Below are 12,275 nucleotides of genomic sequence, written 5' to 3'. Positions count from 1 at the left end.
CTCCTACATCGCTCTCACCAATTTACAAAACATAATTTTTTTTATATCATTTTCATGTAAGGTTACACATATAAGTGTTATCATAAAGTTGATATGGTACAGGGAATAACTTCAGTAAGAATTCAGTGGAGCCACATAATGCAAAAGCATTTTTAAAAAATGTAAGGAATTAGGGTTTTCTAATGACTTAGTTGTAGTAATCTTCTCTAATCACATGTATGTTGGAAAGCATGTGGCGGTGTATTATAATACATTGTGTGCCCCACTAGGTTGGCTATAACTAGCACAATACATACCACACTACTCATTTAACTCTTTTAGTAACGTTATGTCAGGATAAAAAAAAAATCAGATAAGAAACAAATGCAAAAATATAATGTAGTTTACAGTAAAGCCATTAATCAACAGTGTTGTGTCGAAACCTTTAAAATGTCAATGCTTCAGGAACAACAAAGCTGTGTTTTTTCCATCATGCAAGTGATTGTAAATGGTTGAGCTCCCCTCAAACAACACCATGCATTTGTAGAGAGGCTGTTTAATCCCACTTATGTATGAGTCTGTGCATTTCTCTTTGTACTTAACAGCCTAGGCATCAGAACTGAAGAGGCCATGTAGATGAATAGTGAAATGTCTCCAGCTGTACACTTACCAGTACCAGTGGATTGTTTCACACTTTGCTTGACAGTTTACGACCTGGGTGAAAATAGATGAATCTAAACAGATGTAATTCCTGAGTATGATGGCGTTATCACTTTCAAAAAATCTTTTTATATGTTATAGTAAAACGTATATGGTATGCTAAAATATGGTCTTCTAAATATGGATTACACACCCTATTTTGGAGGTTCAGTTATGTTGGTACAGTGTGGTTTCAGCAGAACCATGGATAGCACTAGTTTGTATAATGAAACAGTTCAGTCTTTGTGCAAGAACCATCTAATCAGGGACCACGATGCATATATTTGTATTTTATATTCATGGCCTTTGTCTTCAGTGGTTAGCTGACAGGAGAGTGTGACAAAGAAAGATGGAGGGAGTGTGACATTGTGACAGTCATGGCTCAAAGCAGGGACAGTATGGTTAAATGGGTTTCATGTGTGTTGACAGTGTATATCATGGTTCAAATTCACGGTCTCTTGCATTGTCTCTGACTTTTACCCAGTGACACAGTGCTCTATTTTCGCTCATGTCAGCTCTCTTGCCGACATGTGCAGGCCACTGATTAGCTACTTTGCTGTAAAGATGTTACTGAGCTCCTCCAGGCCAGTGGGAAAGCGGCAGAAACTGTACTTGACCTCCCAAACTCTGGACTGGTGAACCTCAGTCAGCCGGTGAACTATCTATCTTTCCTCGCTGTCATCGTTTCCATAGATACCACTGGGCACCTCACTCCCACCGGCTTACATAACCTGGTGTTTCTGCCAGGCAAACACAGGTCCACACATATACAGAGACATTTCACACACACACACACATACACACACACACACACACACACACACACACACACACACACACACAAACATTCCTTACTATCACACTCCCTTTGTGATTTTGCCTCAGGTGCTGTTGTGTTACAGATTCTCGCTTATTTTATGGGCGAGCTCTTCTCCTCAATATTGTGTAGAGATCAGGAGAATACTCTTTTACTTTAAATGATATAATAAGCCTGCTGTTGCCTAGTGTTGACATATTTACGCAGAGTTTTCATGCAGAATTATTTTATTTGGTTTGTTTGTTTTAGGACTTCATATAATTGTTCAGGGAATGTTGTTTTACTGCTGTTAGATTTGATGGAGCTCTGAGGCTGTTTACTGATCCATTAGTCCATTAGTACACATTAGAGACCCCAGAGGTGATGTTACATAACACAACTCTATATCTGTATGAAAAGGCCGATGGGCATAGTGTACTGTGTGTGTTTGTATGTGCACATCTATGGCTAATATTTGTGCATGATTTAATGAATGTGGTGGCGCATATTCCCTCTCCTTCCTTTCAAAATTCACAGTAATTTACAGGTTTTTAACACTTTGAGTTTTTAAACTGAGGTCCCCCAGTCTTGGTGAACTTAAATTTCTCTATGAATACACTTTTTGTTATGTTGTACAAAATGAGCAGTCTTATTTGCATGGTTATCGAGAGAGAAGTATTTATATTTTTATATTTATGTCATTTGTCGTCAGTGGTTAGCAATCACAAGAGCAGATATTTTAAATGTGTCTATTAATACACCTTTTTTTATATAGTACAAAATGATCAGGCTTGAACGGAAAGCAGTTTTTGTCAATCCAGGAGCGAAGCAAAAAAAAAAAAGATTTATTCACAAAGGAGCAATAGTACTTAAAAACAAACAACCAAATACCTCCTGACCTTCTGAATCAGGACTGTGGCTAATTTCTTGAGCAGAATTATTATTTCTCTAATAGGCTCAAGGGGGCACCATTGCAGTGCCAGTGTGTAGGCTTGTTGACAATAGGAGAAAAAAACAAAGGTGAAGGACATTTGACTGTGATTACTGTCAGACTACTGCTACTGCCGAAACAACTGATCATAGTTGTTGCAGTTGCACTATGACTACATTTTTATATCCTCTGATACTGCTGCCTAAGCCTGGTCTCAGACCTCTGAATTACTGCCCATAATCCCTTCTATGTTCACAGATTAAAGTGAGGTTAAAAGGAAACGGCAGTCCAGTCTGATAATCAGGCTACTGTTGTCAAGGTACCTGCTAATGAATCACACAGTTTTAAATGACCTCTCCAAGCTTCCAAACACGTGAACAGGACAGTTGCAAAAAGGAATCACTGCAAAGAGAAGTGAAAGGAAAGTGAAAGTTTTGCTTTCATTCTGAGAGGGTGTGTGTGCAGCACCTTCAGTGTAATGCCTGTATAAACATGCAGTAAAAATAAACATGAACTGTATATCAGTTACTGTGACTGTTCAAACCACTGTTAAGAACCCACCAATACATACAATAACCCAAAACCAGTGGTGGAATGTAATTGAGTACATTTACTCAAGCACTACTTAAGTTTTGTGATACTTAATTTAATAATGTCCGTTTTCTGCTACTGCAAATATTCTACTATTTGCTCCACTACATTTATTTGATTAGTTTAGTTACTAGTTACTTTGCAGATTCTGACTAATAATACAAAATATAATCAACAAAACATTATAATGTAACACTGTATATTACTAGATGTGTATAATTTATTACTGTAAGGGTTCAGTTAAGTTGATGCCCAGAGGGAAATTCACAGGCTAACTAGCAGTATATAACATAATATATATATAATATAATGTAATATAATATTATATTATATAATATAATACAGTACATTACTTTGAAATGGGATATTCATAATGAGCACTTCTACTTTTGGCACGTATTTAGATGCTGATACTTTTATGCTTTTGTTTAAGAGTATTTCTACACCAAAAACCAATGCTGTATGTATACATAATTTATAATATCATAAATAATAATGTAAAGTATATTAGAAAAAGTTTGCTGTTGGCTCCTATTCAAAGCCATGCTCTCCGTATTTTTATTTGCACATGAAGTACTGAAAATATGTACTTGATTATATGTACTCTGAGTAGATGTCAGACGACAACTGGGAACTGACAATGCAGCTTTGCATCACAAAGAGACTGATTCTTGTGGCGAGGCTCTGCTGTCATTAATTTTACCCTTCATCCCAGTGAACCCCTGAACCAGAGTCTTGCTTCAGTGCATAAGCCCAAAGTAAACTTGTTTATGCTCTCAGTTCTCCTGTTAGACCGGGTTGCGGAGGGCGGTCTGGGCAACTGCTAACATGGGAACATATTTGAGTGACACGAGAAATAAAAGGCTTCTCGTTGTAGCAGAGGTCTCAGAGGGTGCAATTTAAATGATAAGTGGAAGGGTGATAATGAGAGAAGAAATGGTTTGTGGGGTGAGGTTGCCTCGGTTTGAAAGAAGGATAAAAGAAAAAGACACAGATGAAAAAGGTGTGACGAACCCGCTGGTAACATGTTTAAAGGAACAATTCATGACAATTAATTTAAAATGCTTAAAAGCACAAATTTGTCAAATGTGAGGTAACAATGATGTAACTCCAGCACCGCCACAAGGTAATGAGGATGACGAAGTAGAAACAATAAGGAAATGAAGGTGCAAATGAGATTGTTAATGGTAATAGCAAGTGCCAAAAAATGATTGCGCCACATTCCTCACAGCTTCCTTTCGACTTCCATTTAGCATGTGACCTTAGATGCCACCACATCTCCATGCCCCCATTAGCAGGGAAATAATTCTGTTTATTGGGACATTAGAGAAATGGAATTAAAAAAAAAAAAAAAAAAAAAAAGAAAGACTGAGGAATCATAAGACATTATTGTTTACCCAGTATTTCAGGCTAAAACAGGCCATGACCCTGTGGTTTTGTGTGTCTGTTTGGGTGTGTTTGGTTGTCCCAGTCAACCAAAGCATGTCTGAACAGTGGGTGGAAGGTGATGCTCAGCTCATAATTCATATTCAGGCGGACTTATGTGCAATGCCTGCTCACTAACTCATGAAAAAAATTAAGTTAAGAAAGTAAAAAAGGAATAATTGTGATGTACGAGCCTTTAGAATTGACCACCAGGAATTTGTTTGTGAATTTAATTGCATTTCCTGTGATTGCACATCTTAGGGTATAATTTGAATCTTGTCAGTAGCTCTATCTCACATCAATGGTATCAACTATCTACTCATACACCTTTTAGCCAATGTAAAAATAATGAAAAGAATACATTACAGAGTAAAAGACTCAGGGGAAGAACAAAGGGAAGAGTAGATGGGATTATTCTGTATGAAGTGTAAGATTGACAGCGTTTCAGTATAAACATGACTGACTAATCAGGTTAAGCAAACAGGATTGTGACAAACCTGAGTATCTTGTCAGTGAAACACAGTGTAGTCCATTATCATCCATCAACCACTGTGGAACCAGAGCCAATCAAACATACCCTACATATGATGTTTTCCATCTGCAAACTGTAGATGAACATACACAGTAGATTTTTATCCACAGTAGACAAAAATAAGTAAATAAAAGCATGCGGGTCTGTTTTTCCAACACATTCCTGAAGATGATTGGTTAATATGTGTGTTGTCTTTGATTGGTTGGCCCGAGTTGTCAGTTAATGAAAAGGCAAAAACAATCTCCTGTTTGTGTGTGTTTGTGTGTAAGAGTGAGTGTCTTAATACTTGGCTGTTGTACTCCCCTCGGGGATGGCACGCCTCTCTAACTGACTTTGGCACTGTGCCTCCCTCTGCTTGTTTGCCACCTTTAACTATTTCCTTTCCAGATTTAAGGAGGCACCCTCATTGTGTTTTAACAGACCTTGTCCTTCGCCTTTCTGCTCTGTTGGCAGTGAAGCACATTTCAGAAACAGTAGCAAGCTGTTAAAAATGTCTCTTTTAACATCTCGCTTAAAATTGTATGTTTTTATAAGGAATGAGAAAAATATCTCCCATCAATATGAAGTAATCATAGTTTCATAGTTATCTTTTCAGTTTTGTTTCATGTGCGTCAATGAATTCCTCATGTTAAAGGACATGTTTAAACGACGACATTTGTTGGTTGAAACACCTCGTCGACTCCCAAGCCTTTGGCGCAGCCAATGAACAGCCTGTCTTTGGTAACGCCATTAGAATAAAAACAGCCACAGTTAGATTGGCCATCAGGCATACAGGGACATATCCTATCCCCGAACTTCTTTTCCCTGTGTGCCTGTCATTCAGAGTGTCCTGCATGTACATGTTTCAGGACGGGGCTCACCACCACCATGTACTTGCTCTTGTATAACATTGTCAAACTCACAATGGACAGTTGCAGACGGATAGGCCAATAGTTTTTGTCCATCCGTGTCTCCTGGAAATGACATTTCTATACAGCTAAACTCCAAGAGCAAATCCACATTGTAAGAAATGTAATTTTTGGCTGGATCGTGTTCAGAGGCGTTGGGGTGACTAGTGGCTGTGCTATGTGCACAAATATCAAAGCAGAGACCATGGTTCTCATTCAGAGTCCCATCTGTAGTTAGGTTTAGGCAACAAAAGCACTTTGGTTGAGGTAGGGAAAAATTGTGGTTTTGGTTAAATGTAAATAAACACACAAATCACAGTGAACGTCTGTGTTTTTTAAACCAGACCGTGATCTTTCCCTAATCTTAAACAAGAGCTGTGAGCTGTGTCTAAACATAACCATAAAAAAGTTTAACAATGCTGTTGTCACTACAAGTTTCATATAGTACTGCAAGATCAGATACTTTGGCAGAAAGCAATTACGTCTGTGAACATTTAACATGTTCAGCATCAGTGTATGTGCGACTTGCCAAACACTAAAATTAACAACATATCCTCAGGTATGCATGTAATTTGGTCGCAGTAATGCCTCCTATACAAGTTAATTACTGTTGCAATTTAGTTGAATAGAAAGATCATGTATAGGAGACAGGGAAGTTTGAGTGTGTTATGCTTCAGTAGTAACACTGGCAGTTTATCAGACTTACTGCACTGTAAAGCCTGTAAAGCTATAAAAGCCTTCGTACAACTTTGACATCATGAGACCTGTGACCAAACTTTGATGTGTAAAATCGGTTCGAGTTTAATATGTTTTTCTGTGCTTCACACTTGCTGTAACACTCGTGTGCAACCACTGTGAAAAAAAACAAACTGTCTGTTATAACTGTTATATTTTCCATGTTTACTGAAACGCGTGCAGCGGTATTTTTTTAAGAGGATATGAGAGTTTCGTTGTTTTCACACCTAAACACATGAGGTCTTGGGTGAAGCACTCAACGGAGCTGATGTCATGACAATAGTGACATAAACAGCAGGAAGTCACCTCGGGGTAGGTGTCTCCTGAGAGATACTAGCTAGCCTACCTACAGAGTAAGGGCAAAGATACAGGATGAACAAACATGCATTTTAGAGCTCTGAGTGAGGCATAAAGAAAAGATCATATGGATAAACAAATGATTGACATTCATCTTGAAGAATATATGTTGCTTTAGTGTCTGTCTTGTGTGTAAAAGGGCTTTTATTTATCTTTTAGGGGAAAAATAGGTTACAACAGACTTTTGCAACATTTCTGTGAACCAGTGTTTTGGCAAAATTGCTTGTGCAGTGTTGAGGGAGTGGATACATGTCTTATTTTAGCATTGAGAATGAAGATTGCCTAATTTTGCCAGCATGACAGGACCAGATGTAATTAGGGCTGGACCAAAACATTATACTGTACTTCCTGTTGGATTTGTTGTTTGTAGATAAGGAGCATGGTTGCCATTTGGGTTTTGAGACCTTCCTGGTCCCTTTTTAGGATAGGTTCAAGAAGTTTTTGCCATCTAGAATGACTTTTAAAAAAGCTATTTATAATCATGACGTTGCATATGAGCAGTGGTTCCATACATACAGTTTTTTTTTTTAAACAAGTTCCTGATTTAAATTTATATTTGTCTTTCTGCGGGGGAGGACTTCAAAATGTCACCTCAAATTTATCTCTCAAATGCATCTGCTAATCACGACTAACAGCTAACTTTGATACAAACACATTTTGTCTGTCTCTGTTCAGGATTCTTCCTGTTTGTGTTTGGCTTTGTTTCCCCCTTCTGTGAAGGGGTGTGTCTACCCTCCGTAATCCTACACCATTAACACATTGAGGTTACTGTAACTGGCTAAACAGCCTCGACCAGTGAGTGCAGGGACTCCAATTCTTACTCACACCCACATGCCATGTGTTGGCTGTTTGAATCAAGCTGATGCATGCCTTTCCACCGTGCTTTACTACAATCTGAGCTGCAAAGGATGAAACAAGAAAAAGGAAACAGGTATACGAGAGAGGAGGCAAGAAAGAAATAATTTCCTCAGTCCATAGTGACACGAGGGGGCGAGTTAGAAAAACCCCCAGAGAGAAGAAAGAGAAAAGAAGACGGTGAGAGGGAGAGGGGATGAGGGAACCACCCAAACTTCCCAAACCACCCAATCAAGCAGCGCTCTTGGAATTGGATCCCTCCCTTGTTCACCACCTGAGAGCGGAGAAACACAGCTGTGCCTCAGAGACTCAAGAGGAGTGAGACAGACAGAGGGAGAGCGAAACAAAGAACAGGTGAGAGCAAAAACAGGTCGCGTATTGAGAAGACAGCTGAACTTCTAAAGAAAATGTAATTGCCCTCAAGCAAAAGAAGACACGGATATAGAGTTTTTTGGTGGTGTTTTTTGAGAGTGAAAAAGGGACTGGAGAAAGGTGAACCTGAACTCTCAGGAGAGTGTGTATGTGTAACAACAAAGCAGTGAGCTCACTGTCTCTTGATTGAATGAACTTGGACATAAAGACAAGAAATCCTTCTGAGAAGAAACTGGACACCAAGATGTGGACAAAAAGGAGATGAAGACTGAAGAATGAAAACAGGGATTTAAGGATTATCTGAACAGTTTTTCTAACAAGACTTTTTTTTTTTGCTAGCTGTTTTTTTTTTTTTTTTCTGCTGAGCCTACTCTTGGACCATCATGTAGTGCCTCCTCACTAGCTCTGAGGACAGCCAGATTTTGACAATAGACTGCCAGGAGGGGGTTGAGATACTGGAGACATGTCTCTAGAAGATGTAACAAGCACTAACAGTCTTGGGGTTGAAAGCGGTGCCTCAGACCCCTGTGATGGCCAGTCTCTGAGCCAAGGTCAAGACCAGGATCTGGAGAACCAGAACCAAGGCCAGGATGGGATAGTGCTGGAGCGTATCGCCTCTCTGTCGTTGGACATGTTTGACCCCAGTGACTTCACTGGGAGGTTCACCAAGATCCAGTCTAGGTCCAGAAAGCGGACGAGGATCATTGGAGGTAGGTGCAGACAAGCTTGGAATTGTTTGATTCTAAGAGGAAATATCAATGTGAACATGACACGAGCAGACAAGGAGAGAAACATTAGCCTAGGAGGCACTGACATGCAACATTTGGTTAAGTAATAATTCTGTTTGGTTTGAATCTGAATGCCACGACCTCAGGCTGGAAGTGGTGAAAAGACTGGTTGAACATATAGCTGAAATAATGATCCTCAACTCCACAACAGCAATGTGGGCTGGGTTTTTATCCAACCTGGGATTTGAAAAAAAATTGTTTAGATCTCTTCTTGCTACCAATATAGACTCCCTCTGTCTCTGCATGTATGTCGTAATCAGGTGCTTCTTTGTTGTGATTTGAGGACTTGACTTGGCCGGTGTCTTTGTTGTGGCTTTTGTAGACCCTGTGAAAAGTGATACCGTCTGTATCTTGAGAAAACGGCACGAGATTACTCCATTAATCCTTATTCTACAGAATTGGGGGAAAAAGACATGCCTATGTGGTTCTCGTCTCAGATGTTAAGCATAGTTTTTTGACCAAACCACTTACTCTGTCTCAGCTTAACTTGACTACTGGGAATTTCATGTTCAAACACTGGGAGAACACCAAGACCTTTAGTAGTCAGTCAAAGTATAATAGAGCTGGGCGTATGGTTAAAATCAGCTGTGATATTACCGATTTTACTTTTAAATTTCGTATTTATGTTCAAAATTTTACAAGGGACAGCAAGTACCATTGACTGGCATTAGCAGGCTTGTGTTTTAAAGTACTTTCAGACAGTACTTGTACAGTGCTTGCCTATTCTATTGAAAATTTCAATAGTATCACTTGATCCCGCAACAGATAAACCAAGGTTTTTGTCTATTCCTGGAGAGCCACAGCAAGATCAAAATCAACAGGAGGCTGTACATTTTCAGTTATTACCTAATGCTATTATCCAGTGTGACCCAGAGTTACAGTTTTGACAGAATCATCCTTTATTCTCAGGTCACCAACAATACAGCCGATGCTAGTAAGGAAGGAGTAGTAAGGAAAGACTAAGAAGTTCAAAGCTATATGCGTCTTTACAATAAACCTGTGACACTAAAAGGATCATGTCTGCGAGACGTGTATGGAAAAGTCGGGATTAGTTCATTTCAAGATAATCGGATATTAAGGCGGGTAGAGCAGAAATGTTTTGGGAGTCGTTCTGTGTCTGAATATACATTTTTCAGTGGGATTTGGCTGAACTTCAAAAGAAGGGAGAAAAGTGGGCGTACACAGTGTTTGGCGAAAGGGGAAATCTGGAGTGAGGTAGTGTCTGTGTAACCAAGTACCACCTGCACAAACACGTCTTTCAGGGACAATTAACAGCTTCTTCTCAATAAATGAGTGCGTAGATCATAAAGGTCAATTTGTAGACGCAAGAAATGCCGTGAAATGAAATCTTATGGGGCTTCTATGCTGTGATAATGTCCATGACTGAGGCTTTGATGCTAGGGAGACAGATACGCCTGGCATGAAGACTATGACACACACATTCTTCACAAGAGTTATCTATTTGATCAACCCAGCTGTGTCAAGAGGGTTTACCACTGTGTGAACTGTGAATTGTGTGGTTGTTTTGTGTGTGTGTGTGTGTGTGTGTGTGTGTGTGTGTGTGTGTGTGTGTGTGTGTGTGTGTGTGTGTGTGTGTCGTTGTGTATTCATCTGCTGGGCTATGATAGGCTACTTAACACCCACAACAACATGTCAGATGAACATGTGAGAAAGACAGATGATGAGTGGCGGGATCCTGATCTGAAACGATTCATTCATCAATTAGTTCACTGACAAAAATATAATCAGCGGCGATTTTAATAATGAATTGATTTTTAAGGTCATTTTTAGGCAAAAACTTTAAAGATTACCTAGTTCTCGCCTCTGCAGTGTGAAAATTTGCTGATTTTCTTCTGTGATAGTAAACTGACTTTCTTTGAACAGCTGGTCATTTGATGACATCACACTGGCTTTTAAGAAATCATGACAAGCACCATTTCTTGTAATTTTGTAGAAACAAATGATTAATTGAATAATCAAGAAAATAGTTGAAACTTTAATTGATTATTAAAATAATCATTAGTTGCAGCCCTAGTATGATCAAAACACTCACTGTCAGAATAACATAGTGTACCTCATGATGTTATGAACCAAAGAGGTGCTTTAAAACTATTTAAGATCTGTTTGATTGATGAACATTTGTCATGTCATTGTGATTACATTTGGAGTGTCTACACACTCTTTGTTTACGCGTCTCTACTTCAAAGATGTTCTCCTGGGAAGACATACCACTCTCTTCTCCTGTTTGTCATTTATGAGCACTCCATCACTTTTCTGCCTGATGCATCTTTATCAGGGGAAACAATCTTTGAATACGAGATGTTTTCTAGTTCTGGGAGACTCTGAATAGTGACGGGTGATGTAGTTAGTTACTTCAATAGTGCCTAAGTTCAAAAGCCAAATCCATAAGAATGCTTGATGCAGGTCCATTAAAAATAATTCCAAAGATTTATTTTTGATTTAGAGCAGAATTGATAGGTCAAATAATTGATAAACAGGAAAATAATTGGAAAGTTATTTTTCAAGAAGCCCTTCAAAAGAAAGGATGTGCTGCACTTTATCAGACCAAATATAGTAAAGTAAACTTAATATCTCTGGATTTTGGACTGTTAGTCAAACAAAACAGTTTATACATTTATGGGAATTTTATGGACCAAAAGATTGATCACAAAATCTATCACATGATCTATAAGCAAAATGTTAGTTGCAGCCTTATTTTGATACCCTCTGTGGAGCAGGACTCCTTGTCCTGTCATTTGTATTTTTGGCCTTTTGTAAATACTCCTGTGTGAATTGTCAAGTATTTTCTATCTCATTTGTAAAGAAATGAATGAGTTATGTCCTAAGCTGATTGTAGGGATAGGTACAGTCATGTTTTTATGGATTGGTATAAGATAAAATGCCGATCAAAATCCAGTCTTGTTTTTACTGTTGTCTGCTGTGTTTTGTCCACCTTATCCAAATAGTGTTCTCCCTAATGACAGCCAGGCTCTACAGCGCCAGAATTTTGCATCATATGCGAGTGAAAATGAGTGTCTGATGATGTGGTTGCACTGGTGCTTGACTTTGTTTTGACACATGGGATGGCAAATTACATTAATTGGCGATGCACCAACGGTAATGAATTTGTTGTCTCTTCTCTCTTATTAGCAAAGAGCAGTGTACAAAACATTCAGATGGCATCTTCTCAAAAATAAAACTTGGCTGTTGTCAGGTTTGCATGCTCTCTGCAAACCAGTGTTTGTCCTCTGCCAAATGTTTGTGTTCGTGTAGTTACAACAGCTCCAACAGAGTGATACCTCTCTAGTTGATTGTGTCACATCAATTT

General features: G+C 38.8%; 1 protein-coding gene across 2 annotated transcripts in view; it reads left to right on the top strand.

Annotated features, from left to right (window-relative positions):
* The window catches only part of fryb (furry homolog b (Drosophila)), a 61,190-nt gene that overhangs the window by 1,207 nt on the left and 47,708 nt on the right, over positions 1 to 12,275 (top strand). The window contains exon 1 of one of the 2 annotated variants that reach the window (XM_056398155.1): positions 7,739 to 8,869. The exons of the other annotated variant lie outside the window; for it this stretch is intronic. Within the exon in view, the coding sequence (XP_056254130.1) occupies positions 8,623 to 8,869 (247 nt within the window). The 5' untranslated portion in view covers positions 7,739 to 8,622. Of the gene's footprint in view, positions 1 to 7,738; positions 8,870 to 12,275 lie in introns of those variants that run through there. 2 annotated transcript variants of the gene reach the window in all.

This window comes from Seriola aureovittata, chromosome 15 (genome assembly GCF_021018895.1).
Source record: "Seriola aureovittata isolate HTS-2021-v1 ecotype China chromosome 15, ASM2101889v1, whole genome shotgun sequence".
Taxonomy (NCBI): domain Eukaryota; kingdom Metazoa; phylum Chordata; class Actinopteri; order Carangiformes; family Carangidae; genus Seriola; species Seriola aureovittata.
This window is presented reverse-complemented; position numbering and strand designations above follow the sequence as displayed.